Source organism: Astyanax mexicanus, chromosome 5 (genome assembly GCF_023375975.1).
Source record: "Astyanax mexicanus isolate ESR-SI-001 chromosome 5, AstMex3_surface, whole genome shotgun sequence".
Lineage (NCBI taxonomy): Eukaryota > Metazoa > Chordata > Actinopteri > Characiformes > Acestrorhamphidae > Astyanax > Astyanax mexicanus.
The window spans coordinates 15,306,886-15,321,160 of NC_064412.1; the positions used below are offsets into that span (position 1 = coordinate 15,306,886).

General features: G+C 37.8%; 1 protein-coding gene across 1 annotated transcript in view; it reads left to right on the forward strand.

Annotated features, from left to right (window-relative positions):
• The window catches only part of grm2a (glutamate receptor, metabotropic 2a), a 69,824-nt gene that overhangs the window by 13,353 nt on the left and 42,196 nt on the right, over positions 1–14,275 (forward strand). The window contains exon 2 of the mRNA XM_007253268.4: positions 10,385–11,093. Within this exon, the coding sequence (XP_007253330.2) occupies positions 10,584–11,093 (510 nt within the window). The 5' untranslated portion in view covers positions 10,385–10,583. The remainder of the gene's footprint in view (positions 1–10,384; positions 11,094–14,275) is intronic.

The following is a 14,275-nucleotide window of genomic DNA, read 5'->3' on the forward strand; positions in this document are numbered from 1 at the left end:
GTGGCTGGCAGAGGCGAGGCTGGCGAATTAAAAAGGCCATCTGCTGAAGCAGAAAACATGGAGGGAGAGAGAGATTTAAAAAAGAGTGAGAGAGCAAGAGAGATTGCATTCATGCCAATTAACTTCTCAATTAGAATGTTTAAATAATCTAAAGCTGTGTAAATGATAACCAAAGCCAGACTTTGTAATTTTACAATTTGCTGTCAAAACTTGAACATTTATAATTTATCAGATATTGAATAGGGAATATTGAGCAATTTCTACAGTTCACTCCAGGAACACTTTAATGAGCTTTAAAGATCTCCATACTTAAAGGCTCTGGGACTCGGAACAATAAAAAAACAATCTTCAAAACTCCAGCACATTCCTGCTGCTACACCTGTCCAAGAAACAAATTTAAAGAACCTTCAAAAGCTTTTCTGAAAGTGAATCAATCAGATTTAACTGTTTTTTACATGTGGATGTGTGTGCCTAGGCCTCCAAAATGCAAATTAAGCCTAGTGTTGTAGATAAAGGTATGAAAAAGATTGTTTTTGGGAAAAGATTATATAACTTTTTTCTTCAAATTAATATGTTTGCCTGTTGCTATATATATAAAAACACATTTGGTTGTTTGATGTACCTTTCTTTTCATAAAAAATATTTTTTTATAACTGAGAAATGTATTTTAAGAGTATTTACAGTATTCACAGTAAAACACTAAAAACACTAAAACCATATTTATGTCCCTGCCCTTATAAACGAATGCCTTTTAAGATTTTTAAGAAGACAAAAACATTATGCAAGAAGATTTGGGTATGTTTGCCATAAAAAAACTACTTTCCTTGTTGCAGTTCTAAGCTTGGCTAGATTATTCACGCTATGCTATATGGTTAATGTAACTGGTTGTGGTGACATAAACCAGCCAATAAACCAATATTCGTTATTAATAAGCTTAAATAAAACAAAAAAACACATCCTAAAAAGATGATAAGCGTGTTTCCTTCTAAAGCAAAATAGCAGAATTGTAAAGTGGTTTGTAAAATAGTATTTGAGCTGGAGGTATTGGATGATACTTATTTTACTGTTCAGGGCAGAATAAAACAATGTTTTTAATGTAGTGTCAGACTTTGGGATGCCACTGTAAATATGCATCTTATTGCTGTCAAACAAAACTAAGCACAAAAAAAAGCACAACTTTCAAAAGGAGAAGGGAAAAACCTACTCATCTATCAATAGAAATCAGTGTAAAAAAAGCACCTTCATTTGTCCATTCTGCATTATTTTTAAAGATCATAATTATGTAAAAATACAGGCAGTCTGACATCCCAATATTAAGTTAAAATGGTCCTGCAACCAGTGGCCCTACCTTTTCTGAATGCAAACTGGAGCAATATTCCAACAGGACAATGCTTATTCACATACTGCTGCCATCCTAGGAGCTCGTCTTGAAGACACAGATACTTCACCAAGGGCAGCCGTTTCACCAGACCTATCCCTCATTGAAAATGTGTGGAATGCTATTCAGCACACTTTTAACTCTACCACAAAACCTGCAGGAATATTTAAGCTGCATAGGATGGGTGGATGCTGAAACGTCTGGAATATTGTGTTACACGTGCATTATACAGTAATTTTGCATGTGTTGCTCAATAAATATTGCCCATGTTTGATGGAAAATCATTATGTTGTTACATATTTATTGTTATAAGGTTATAAGATGCTATAGTAAAAACAAGATGGTTTGATCTTGTTAATAATGGTCAGTAAAGATGAATTATTGTATAACACTAAAAAGTATTCTGTATGTGCGGCCTACAGTATTTCTTAGAAATACTTCATCATTGTAATGAGCTGTACTAATATATTAAAGCATATTTCTAATATTCTAAATCTCTTAACACAATTGTACACTAATCAGGAATATATACCTGAGTAAAACTATTTAAGAAAGTATTCTTCCTTTAAAAACTGCATTTCTATGTTGGGTAAAAGGCTCTCAGCATTATTAAAGAGGGTATTATCCAATAACTCTATTTTGTGAGCGCTCTGGGCTCATCTAGTGTTTAAAATTCCGATGGGAAGCATGCATTAACCCCAGCGAGAGGCAGTTCAGGAGACGCATGCCGTAAAAAGATATAGCCAATTTTCACAAGCCACCCCAGAATTCCCACTGGACTCTACTTCTGTGTTCACTGGCCAGATTGGTCTTCTCATCCTCTGCTCAACAACTCCCACATCCATCCATCCCTCTCTCTCTCTCTCTCTCTCTCTGTCTTTCCCTCTCTTTCCCTTGTTCTTGCCTGACAAGTTTCCATGGAAACAAAGGGTAGGGAGAAGACCCTAATGAGTGCAAGGATGGGTCTCACAGAGATGAACACGTTCGCTACACATCTTATATATCTCTCTCCCTCTCTTGTTCTCTCTCTCTCTTTCTCTCTTTCTCTCGTTTTTTCCTTGAATGCTCTCTCTTTCTCTCACCATCCCCCTATTTAGACTGATGTATAGTGGGCTGTGTGTGATGTAATGTTAGTATATGGTATCTTGTCCAGCTTGAATGGGTGATTAGGTGGACTACACAGAGATGCTTCCTACTTCTAGTAGATTCTTCATGATTCCGAATCGAAATGGAAGTGGTAACTTGTTCTTATGACCTACAACACTGTGGCCAATAATTCAACCATAAAGAGATGGATGGTATTCCTGGTGGGCAAGACTACACACTGATGATGAGTAAGAGTTACAGAGGGGGTACGCCTATTATGCAAAATAAGAACAGCAGAAGCCAATAAAAATTATGAGTTTCTTTGATTTTACCAAATTGAAAACCTCTGGAATATAATCAAGAGGAAGATGGATGATCACAAGCCATCAAACCAAGATAACTGCTTGAATTTTTGCATCAGGAGTGCCATAAAGTTATCCAAAAGCAGTGTGTAAGACTGGTGGAGGAGAACATGCCAAGATGCATGAAAACTGTGATTAAAATCCAGGGTTATTTCACCAAATATTGATTTCTGAATCCTCAAAACTTTATGAATATGAACTTGTTTTCTTTGCAGTATTTAAGGTTTGGAAGCTCTGCATCTTTTTGTTATTTCAGCCATTTCTCATTTTCTGCAAATAAATGCTCTAAATGTTGTTTGTAGTTAAGATTCATGGCTTGGACCACCATTTAGAGAAATTTGTCTTTAAACTTTAAACATACTATTCTTTATATACACAGGCATATTCTTTTTACAGTTTGTTTTAAATGACATTACAGCACCTTTTTTCATGCAGGTATAACACTGGATTCTGGATTACTAGACAGCACATAATCCATCATTTTAAGGCAGTAGTGTTCATGCACTAACATTTATATGACTTTCACCCTGTGTCCTAAACAGCTTTACTAGTGTTCCCAGCAGCAGCCCGGCTGTGTACATTTCCTTCAGCTTGCTTGCACTCTCAGGGTCAGTTACTATACAAAATTCATGATGAGCAAAATTCTACCAAATCTGCAGGCAACACATGAAAATGAAGAAGGCTGAAAATAATATTAACATTAATGCTCCATGGTGAGTTGTATTTCTACTGATTTTGATTCAGGCTCTACTGTCTGCATTTTCGTCAATGCCATCAATATCTCCCGTACTCTAAAATCCCTGTGGTCAACAGACACAGCAGTCAGTGCTTTAGCAGTGAAGACATCCAATGGAGAGGCTTACCAGCAGATTGACTGAAGCTGTCTTGTGGTTGTCTTTGGTGTCATGTCAGTAATCTTGAAAATCCAGAAATAGTTAAGAAAATTGTAAAGTATAAAAATGTAAAATGTATAAACTGTATAACTGTATAAAAAATGTTTAGTATACATGAAATTGCAGATTCAGTTTAATTTAATCATCTCAAAAACCAAAATCCTGTATTTAATGGTACCTCTCTGCTGCAGCACAGCCAACAAATACCTGGGGTGCATTTTTACTTTCTAGTCCTGGACTACCCACCTCTGTGTGGAACTATAGGATTTAAATTGGATCTCCGGTGGATTTTGGGTTTACAGAAACTCTAAGACTAGGTCAGTGGCTGGGCATTACATATGATGTAAAAGTGACATTGCAAAGACTGTTATTAGTGTAAAAATGTCTTTATTTTAAAATGTTTCTAACTCTTGTTTGTCTCTGTCACGTCCTTGTCCAGTCCCTTGTCAGCCTCCATGTTCTTTCCATTCTTTTGTTTGTATTCACTCTCCCCTTGTCTCCGCCCATGTCTTTAGTGCTCCCACCTGTTTCAATTTGTAGCTCCGCCCCCTCATCAGTGATCCCCGGTGTTTCCCATTTCCACTGTGTGTATTTAAGCCCCTGTGTTTGAGCATGTGGTTGTCTGGTCTTGTGTGTGTGTTTCACGCCGTCAGGTTGCTGTTTCTTTGTTTTCTGTTTTATACTTTATTCTATGTCAATTCCAGTAGTCCTGTCTCTACATGTATCTTGTTTTGAGTTTAATTTTTGTTTGTTTATTGTCTATGGAAATAAACATTACCTGCGTTATGTCCGCCTCCCTGCTGCTGCTATCCTGACAGTCTCACTGCCTTGCAGTGCTGTTAGCCAATCAGAGCCGATATGTTTGCATGTATGAATATTCACGAGCAAGAGCCAAAATCCTATCGTTTCTCCCCTCCACTCCTCCACCGAACTAAAGCAGTGTTATACCAGCTCGCCGGAGCACCCAGCTCACAGGGCATTCATTCATACTAGAGAGCAGAACTGAACATTTTAAAATCATAAAAAAACCCAATGGAATGAGACATTTAAAGTAGATTTTAAAAGCCACCTGAAAAATATTTGTTCTTTAACTATGAATGCTGCATCAGATAATCATATCATATCATTTAGGAAAAAAAAATATTGTACATTAAATTAAAGGCTACTTTCATCCTGTTCCTCATCAACACTTTTAAAGCTTCTCTACTCTCATGCTTGTGTACTGAAGTGGCATGTTAAGATAAAAGACAAAGCTTCTTTAAATATAGTGTAGTGTTTAGAATAATATAATTTCTTTTTAGAGCTATAACTTGTTCACAATCACCATGCAACTTTCAAAGCTTTTTAAATAGTCTCTCAATAGACTTCTCAAATTTTCACAATTACCATCAACCTTAATGATCACAAAGGTTGTCATAGTGGCACCACATGTAATTAAGGCCATTAAAAGTAAGAAGAACAGTATATCCAAGAGGCCTCAAAAATCTTATAGAATTAAAACTATATTAAACGAAAACTGTAAATATTTGCTTTATTTTGACAGCATAGTACTGTATTCACATCTACTGTTAACAACTGCTCAAGATTTTACAGTAAATTGGCAATCCTGGAACATCCTGGAATCAGAAATTATGCAGTGTACTAACTTGTTGTGCAGCCTTTATGTTTACTTCCTTATAGTTGAATGTACTTAAATATTATAGAAATGTATCACAATTAACTTTTTGGAAATTAGATCATGTTTTACTTGCTTTGCAGTTACTGTGGCCAATAAAGCCTACCCTTTGGAGTCCCTTGTCCGTATTGAATAGAATGTTAAAGTGTCTTCCATCCATAGTTGCAAGTCTTTAGGTTCAGATCCGTGCACGGTGCACAGAAATATGATTAAATGTCAGAGTCCTACAGATTGTAATATCCCTGCCATTCCTCCATACTCTGTTATTGCACTCTGGAATAAGGCAATAATCCTCAAGACGTGATGATAAGATTATATGTCATTAAAGTTTCTACTTCCAGATCATGACTTGGGGAAATCTTTTGTGCTGTATTCAAACCTACTTTGATGATTCTTTTGCAAAGTCTCAACATAAATACAGTCCTCAAACGGAAGAACTGCAATATGGTACTGCTTGGGACTGTTTTTATCCCTTATGGCAATATAGTTGCAGAGATAAGGATGAGCATCAAGACGTTTCTCATTGATAAACATTTATTTAACAGGCTTTTATTTAGATGGACTTCTCTCCCATGGTTTGGACCTTGGAAACAGCATGGCTTATGTATGGAGTGCTCCTGGTCAATAACAGTGGTCAGAGGAAGGAGAAACTGTAGTTGTAACCCTGTTAGAGACCTTTTGCACCAGGAGTGTCATAAGTTGTCCAAAAGCAGTGTGTAAGACTATTGGAGGTGAACATGCCAAGATGTATGAAAACTGTGATTAAAAAACAGGGTTATTCCACCAAATATAACTTAAAACTTTATGAATATGAACTTGTTTTCTTTGCATTATTTGAGGTCTGAAAGCTCTGCATCTTTTTTGTTATTTCAGCCATTTCTCATTTTCTGTAAATAAATGCTCTAAATGATAATATTTTTATTTGTAATTGGGAGAAATGTTGTTTGTGGTTTATAGAATAAAACAACAATGTTCATTTTTACTCAAACATATACTTATAAATAGCAAAATCAGAGAAACTGATTCAGAGCTGTATATAACTACAATGGAGAAACCAACATCTGCACTCGACCTTGAACCTTGAAGCACCTGAAGGTCACCTTCTTCTATCTTCTACTGCACTGTCTGTACTGACTCTTCTGATTTAAATTATTATTGTTCAGATTTTTCAAAAAAGGGACCAGTATATGATTCACATTTACAGATGTCACTGCAAATTAAAGCACTTTAGTTCTCTTTTTTGCCCTTAATTTTGTGTTATTTAAGAAGGATGTAGAGTTGATGGCTGCAGTATGAATAAAAGAGAAATGGCTTACATTACATAAGGGAATAAATACATTATTGCTTGTTCTGAACAGGCCCCACCAGGTGGATATGAGTTTACACCCTCCATAATTACATCACTGCCTGCACCTCTAGGCTGCTTTCAGCACCTCTCAGAATGTGTGATATTAGTATGTCTACCCTGCATATGGGGAATGTGAGAGGGGGGTATTGGGGGATGTAGTGGAGCTTGTGAGGGTTATATAGTATATGGGGGGGTGGAAGAATATGAAGAGGGTTAGACATTTAGGGCCACTTAGATGTGTCAAGGCATAATTCCCAAGCTATGCAACAATAATGTAAACATTAATAATTAAAAATTATCTGCCCTGCAGCTGCTCTTTTTATTTCCTCTTTATCTCATGTACATAGTGTAGATCGCTATGCACTTTCTCCCTTCCATTGACTGTTGGTTTTACATAAAGAAAACGTGCTGGACTGACACAGATCAGTTACATCTGAAACATCTTTATAACATCTAAGTATGAATGTTTGAGTGTTTAATTGACTCAATTAAACACTACACATTTGTATAATGATATTTCATTATGTCTTGTAGAAACAATGCAATTTATTTATGTTATAATCAATTTAATTGGATTCTGTAGTTTGTAGAGAGTTTATATCAATGTAGTTTATGTGCCTTTCCCATTGCCTTTTTGCACCATGTATAATTTGCATAAATAGTGCTTTATCCCCTTAAATCTGTATTGTATTGAACTGGTGAAGTCTTAATGTTGAAGGCTATGGGAGCTATGCCACCTGGCTTTTAAAGATGGAAATAGTGAATGTGGTCAAACAATTTATTATTTATTGAAAGCCAATGATATCTACATTATACATTTATTTAAGTTTGGTTGGATGCATATACAGGGGTTGGACAATGAAATTGAAACACCTGTCATTTTAGTGTGGGAGGTTTCATGGCTAAATTGGAGCAGCCTGGTGGCCAATCTTCATTAATTGCACATTATTGCACCAGTAAGAGCAGAGTGTGAAGGTTCAATTAGCAGGGTAAGTGCTCAGTTTTGCTCAAAATTTTGCAATGCACACAACATTATGAGTGGCATACCAGAGTTCAAAAGAGGACAAATTGTTGGTGCACGTCTTGCTGGCGCATCTGTGACCAAGACAGCAAGTCTTTGTGATGTTTAATGAGCCACGATATCCAGGGTAATGTCAGCATACGACCAGGAAGGACAAACCACATCCAACAGGATTAACTGTGGACGCTGTTAGAGGAAGCTGTCTGAAAGGGATGTTCGGGTGCTAACCCAGATTGTATCCAAAAACATAAAACCACGGCTGTCCAAATCACAGCAGAATTCAATGTGCACCTTAACTCTCCTATTTCCACCAGAACTGTCTGTCGGTCTAAAACTAGGTGTTTCAGTTTCATTGTCCAACCCCTGTAGATAAAATTACTTTGGCATATTTAATGCATATATAAAGTATATACAAAGACAAAGTGAATTAGTTTAGGTAAACATTTAGTTGGATTGGCCAAAGTTAGCTGTGCTTTTTTTCACACAAAAGTGACTTAGCAATCAATAGCACATCAGTCAATCAGCATCTGAGCGTCTCAGCAGAGGATACTGAACGCATGGCGCACCTATAGGAATGACTTTGACGATTGACTGTTGTCTAGGTTCATTTCAGTCAGTGGAGCACCTCTGTTTTCCGCCACGCCAGAAGTTTATCTGAACACACCTCACTTCCAAGACCACCACGCCGATCAGTGTAGATTTATTCCTAAACTCTGATACTATTTTAATGGCGAGGGCACAAGGCGTGAAGATAGACTGTTGATGGGGTGTAAGATAGGAATGAGCATCGCGACCCTTCTTGTGCAGGGTGTACAGTAGGGCCCATGATGTTCCATAAAAATATGTGAAACGACTGTCCAAGGTCAAAGTGCACTTAAAGAGTTATTTTTTTTGGCTGTAGTTCTATTGGACTGACATAAAGGCATTGTAATGCCTTTAAAGTGTTAATAGAGTGATTTATTTAACTATTTAAATTAGAACACACCGTCAAAGCATAATATTTGTATTTAATATTTAAGTTTTTGTGTACATTTGTCATTTGTCTGAGCATGTGATTTTTTATATTTGTGTGTGTGTGTGTGTGTGTGTGTCGGGGGGTGTTGTAGTGAGTTTGTTTGTGCAGCAGCTGTTAGTTTGAGAACTATTGGATGATGAGTCTCTACATGAGTTCAGGCTGAAGGGAGCAAGCTTCACACTACAATAGTCACACTGTCTCTAGGGCACAGATCCAGACTCACACACACACACACACACACACATAGACAGACTTGAACAAAACCCCTGATGAACTGGCGGGAAGCCCATGGGAGAGAGGCTGTGGGGACCAAGCATACCATCCCCATCCGCCTTCCAACACAGCACTGAGGCGAATAACCCGCAGTCTTTAACTATTCCAGCATCACTGTTTCCAGCTCCATGTAAAGGCAGCATATAGAGCAGTAGGTAACACTATCTCCCTCCATGTGACTGTCTGGGTTCAATTCTGTGTCCAGGCAAGAATACGGCGCTATGATAAACACTGCATTCACCTACATTCTGACTCTGGATGAATTTCTGCTGTAAATGCTAATACCCATCTCCAATAAAGTTGTGACGCTCTGTAAAATGTAAATACGTGTAAATAAAAACAGAATGCTTTTATTTGCTAATCTCACAGACCCACATTTTATTAATAATATAACATAGAACACATATTGGATGCACATTTTAAAACACACCTATTGAAGCTGTTTTTTTGCCAGTAACAGTCACTTTTCCAGCCTTTTGTTGCCCCATTCCAATTTTTTTAAGTGTTTTTGTTGGTTCATGAAATGGTACAATTTTTCACTTTCTCACAATATCTTGTTTGTATTCTATGTTCTAATATAAATAAAATGTGGGCCTATGAGGTTTGCAAATCATTGCATTCGGTTTTAATTCACATTTTACACAGTGTCCCAACTTTTTGGCAACTGGGTTTGCAAATTTCTAACCTAATAATAAAGCAAAAATAAGGAAAAAATATGCTAATACATAAATGGCCAAAATTAATAGCTATTAATATTTTTTTTGTTTTTCATTACACGATTACATGATCCACACAAATGTTGTAGGGTTTTTTTTGTTTTTGTTAAAGGCAATAATGATGTGAAAAGTAAAATTAAAAGGACTCCACAATCTGCCCCTATTATATTTTATGTGTCCAGATTTTTATTTAATTTTGCACAAACTCATTCAATTAGATAGCAATTTAATGCATTTTAATGCTTTCAATTATTATTTTTATCCGCAAGAAAAGAAAAAAAAAACAGTAGTATATAAGATTGCATACATATTGCATGCAGCACTCATAGCTGTTATGTAAATTAAATTGACCTTGTTTTGGCTTTTTAATTCAGCATAATTATGTGTTCACTCCTCACATAATTACAGTCTTTATATCAACCTTTTATTGGTATCGTCGCCCTTCTGATAACAGGTAGCTGCAGCGAGTCTTTGACGCAGAAATGGAGCTTAGGCACTATGGCCTGGAGTGCACAGTGTCCTCTTCGGGGAAAAAATAAAAACAAACCGTGTTTAGACAAAGCTTCTTTTGTGTTTCTACACTACGGCCTCTGAATCTCTCTGTGTTTGATCCGCAGGCTCTGATCTCAGCAAAAACTCAACAAGCTGAGGATGGCGCTGATGTTGGGGCTGGCCTGTGCCTGACCACAAATTCAGTGCTCGTGCCATCTGCCCACAAGTTGCCCCCGGCGCCGTCCCCGTCCCAGAGAGGAGAGAGCGGAGGACAGACAGAGAGCAGCGGAGCCTGAGAGAGTCCTGCCCTCGTCTGCGGACGCCATGGCTGGGAGGTCGCCGCTGCAGCGGGGTCACGGACTCTCCTGGCCTGTCCGTCTCCTCCTCCTGCTGCTGCTGCTCGTCAGGAGCCCTCAGGCTCTCGCTGTCCCTGGATACAGCACTGACTCTACCAAGAAGGAGATCGCTATAGAGGGGGACCTGGTGATAGGAGGCCTGTTCCCCGTGCACCAGAAGGGCGAGGGGGTGGAGGACTGCGGCCGAATCAACGCCCAGAGGGGCATCCAGCGGCTGGAGGCCATGCTGCTGGCGCTGGACAAGATCAATGAGGACGACAGCATCTTGCCTGGCGTAACGCTGGGCGCTCACATCCTGGACACGTGCTCAAAAGACACCTATGCACTGGAGCAGTCGCTGGAGTTTGTGCGCGCTTCTCTAACCAAGGTGGACGATAACGAGTACACCTGCCCCGATGGATCCTACGCCATCCACGACGACACCCCCCTCGCCATCTCCGGTGTGATAGGGGGCTCCTACAGTGACGTATCAATTCAGGTACGACCTCTGTTTCCCAAAAGTGTGTCAGGATTAGTCCAATATGATGGATGCAACTCATTCTGATTGGTCTAATTAAATGAATCAGTTCCTGAATATTTGGATTCATTTTGGCAAGTGATGCATAGATGCACATAATCTCCCTTATAAAAGAAAAGTTTATATAAAAGTATATATTTTAAAAGTATACTCAACGTGGAAAAGTACACACTTTTTAAAAGTTAAAATATGTACTTAAATACATACTAAATAAGTACTATTTTGGAACAACGTTTGGCAACTCAAGTATATTTTAGTTATAATTAAAGTATATTGTACATGTACTACTTCACATATTGTGTACACCTTAATGACACTGAAAAAAACTACACTACACTACACTAAAAAAACCTTTAAGCAGTATATAATGCCACTATATATTTTTAAGAATTTTAAGTATATTGCTAAAAAAAAATTATGCAAATACAGAGAAAGTACATTTCATGTGTATGTTTATCAAGTATATTTAATTGAAAATGCACTTTTATTATTCTTTACCTAATTTGAGCATACTTTTTAATGCTCTTATGTATACTTCCTTTTCACAAGGGCTGTTGTTATTCACGTGAAACGACTTCATTCATCTCAACATGAAGTGTCACACTGTATCTGCTCTGATCCCTTTAGTTTACCTATACCTTCTTATCCTATACTGAAGTCTAGCAAATGTCTCCAGCACTGTAATATATGAGGATGTATAGTGTGGGGAGAATGTATTGTATACTGTCACAGGGAAAAGGTCAGGTTTGGCTATTTTTAAAAGCAGAATCTGTGCCATGCTAAAGCTTTAAAAATACTTCAGCAAACATGTGTTGGAAGAACAAGATGAGTTCAAACACTGATCCTGTATCAAATATAGAATGCTCTCTAGTAGCAGGATATGCACTTTCAATTCAATACCAACCACGACTATATAATTAACACACACTCACACACCTCAGTTTACCTCAGTTACTACAGACAAAAGAACAAATTGAGTTCCAGTCTTTTCTACATGTGTTCTTATGCAGTGATCTCACACATACTCCCCAATAAACCCCAATCAAGTTGTTAAGTAATCTAAAACAGATTGTTTATATCAGGGGTGTCCAAACTTTTTTTGTTGCGGGCCAGAGGGAGAAATATATTTGAAGTCACGGGCCACACTCTGTAATAAAACAAGTAATGAAATATACCACTTTAAATAATACTTTTTTTCCCTGATTATTTCATTTACACACCATTTTACTTGACTTACTATCTTTATCTTTGACAGTGTTGTGTAAACTAAGATTTTTTAAATTGATGTTTAATTTCATGATGTCTCTTAATATTAAACTCCTTAATTACGGCAACTTTTAGACTCTTTGCCCCATTTTTTCTGTGCTAGAAACGCGCACTCTCTCCGCTTTTAGACTCTTTGGCCCGTTTTTTGCGCTAGGAATGCGCACCCTCTCCACTTTTAGACTCTTTTGCCCCATTTTTCTGCGCTTGAAATGCGCACCCTCTCCAACTCTTTGGCCTGTTTCTGACACCTAGCGTTCAAACTTTGAATCTCATATTATAAAAACCTGCTTAACAGCGGGCCAACTTTAATTCTATTTCTAAAATACCTCCAAAAAAGGAAACGGGCCGCAAATGGCCCGCGGGCCGTAGTTTGGACACCCCTGGTTTATAAGGTTTCTAACACTGTACCACATAAAAATGTTCAAAAGTACATATAGTATTATATTCAGGCTTCCCTTTTAGCTACATTAGCCTTGTATCTTAAGTAGCTATCCAGTAGCTAACTGTGCCCATAAATGTCTTGACTGGTTCAAATGTCTCATTCCATTTAAATCATTTTTTTCTTGTTCTTTGTGAAATACTATAGATCTCTCTGAGTTTTATATGCATTCTGCATATGAGACTGTTTCTCATCCTCCACTGTCTGCAGTAGCTAGTACAAGAAAATCCTCAGAAATACGAGTTGATCAGAGAGACGTTAGGGTGTCAAACAGTGAGTTCATGGGGGGAAAATCGCACTGCTGAAGTCTTCATTTGCACTAGGGCCGCTCGAGTTTGACGTTAAGGGAAGTTCAAGGGTTAACTTTACCCAGCACTCAGTGCTATATATTTTACTAAGGCTGTATCTCTGAAAAAATTTAGTCCTTTGAGTTTTAGAGCTGTAAAATTGACTGTGGGGGAGGCAGGTAGGCGTTCTCTGCTGCAGAGCTTTTAGCCAATCATATATTTAACATATATATGCCTGTATGAATATGCATAAGCAAGAGCCAAAACCTATCTTTCTTTGAAGACCTCTAATTCAGTAATCTAAAGCCCCACAAAAAAGAGCTCACATGGCATTTATTCAAACTAGAGACCACAACTAGAATGTTTTAAATTAATTTAAAAACGATGTAATGAGACCTTTAAATACACAACACTTTTTATTTCTTTAAAACTTTTATCTTTGAATGTGAGATTTGATCATGAGTGACTTTTCTGATGTAGCTGGTTACAGATGTTTAGGAGGACTCATTAGTATGAAAGGCCCCAGTGGGGAATAGCTGCACCTGGAGGGGTCGTTTCTGCTGTCGTGATAAAAGAAGTCTTACAAAAATAACAGTGTACGTCTCTCACTGTTAAATTATCACTTTTTTTAATCACAAAATAAAAGCTCACATAATTGACCATCATGCCTTGAATCCTGGTCTGTGAAATATAAAATAACTCAAACAGTAAACAGTAGTTTACAGACATTAAGCTGATAAGATGAGGTTATGTCTATGATAAAGTTCAGCTACCTGTTCCCCATATGCTCAACCCATCCAGTTTCTGTCAGTCACTTGGTGAGGCAGTGTTTTCTCTGACAACTTGTGATGGTGAAGCGGCTGTTGGGAGCAGACATGCTGCAGATGTTGGCTTTAAGGAGCAATGATAGGATAAATGGTGACAGCTTGATTACTCCCAGCACTGCCCTCCTAGTGTGTGAACGTGTGTGTGTGTGTGTGTGTGTGTGTGTGTGTGTGTGTGAGAGAGAGAGAGAGAAAGAGAGAGAGAGAGAGAGAGAGAGAGACAGTATTTCTAGAGGGAAGAGTAACACACTGAATGCCCATGAAAGTTCACACAGTACCTGGAGCAACATCTTGGTGTACTCATTTGCTTCTTGCTTCATTGTTTAT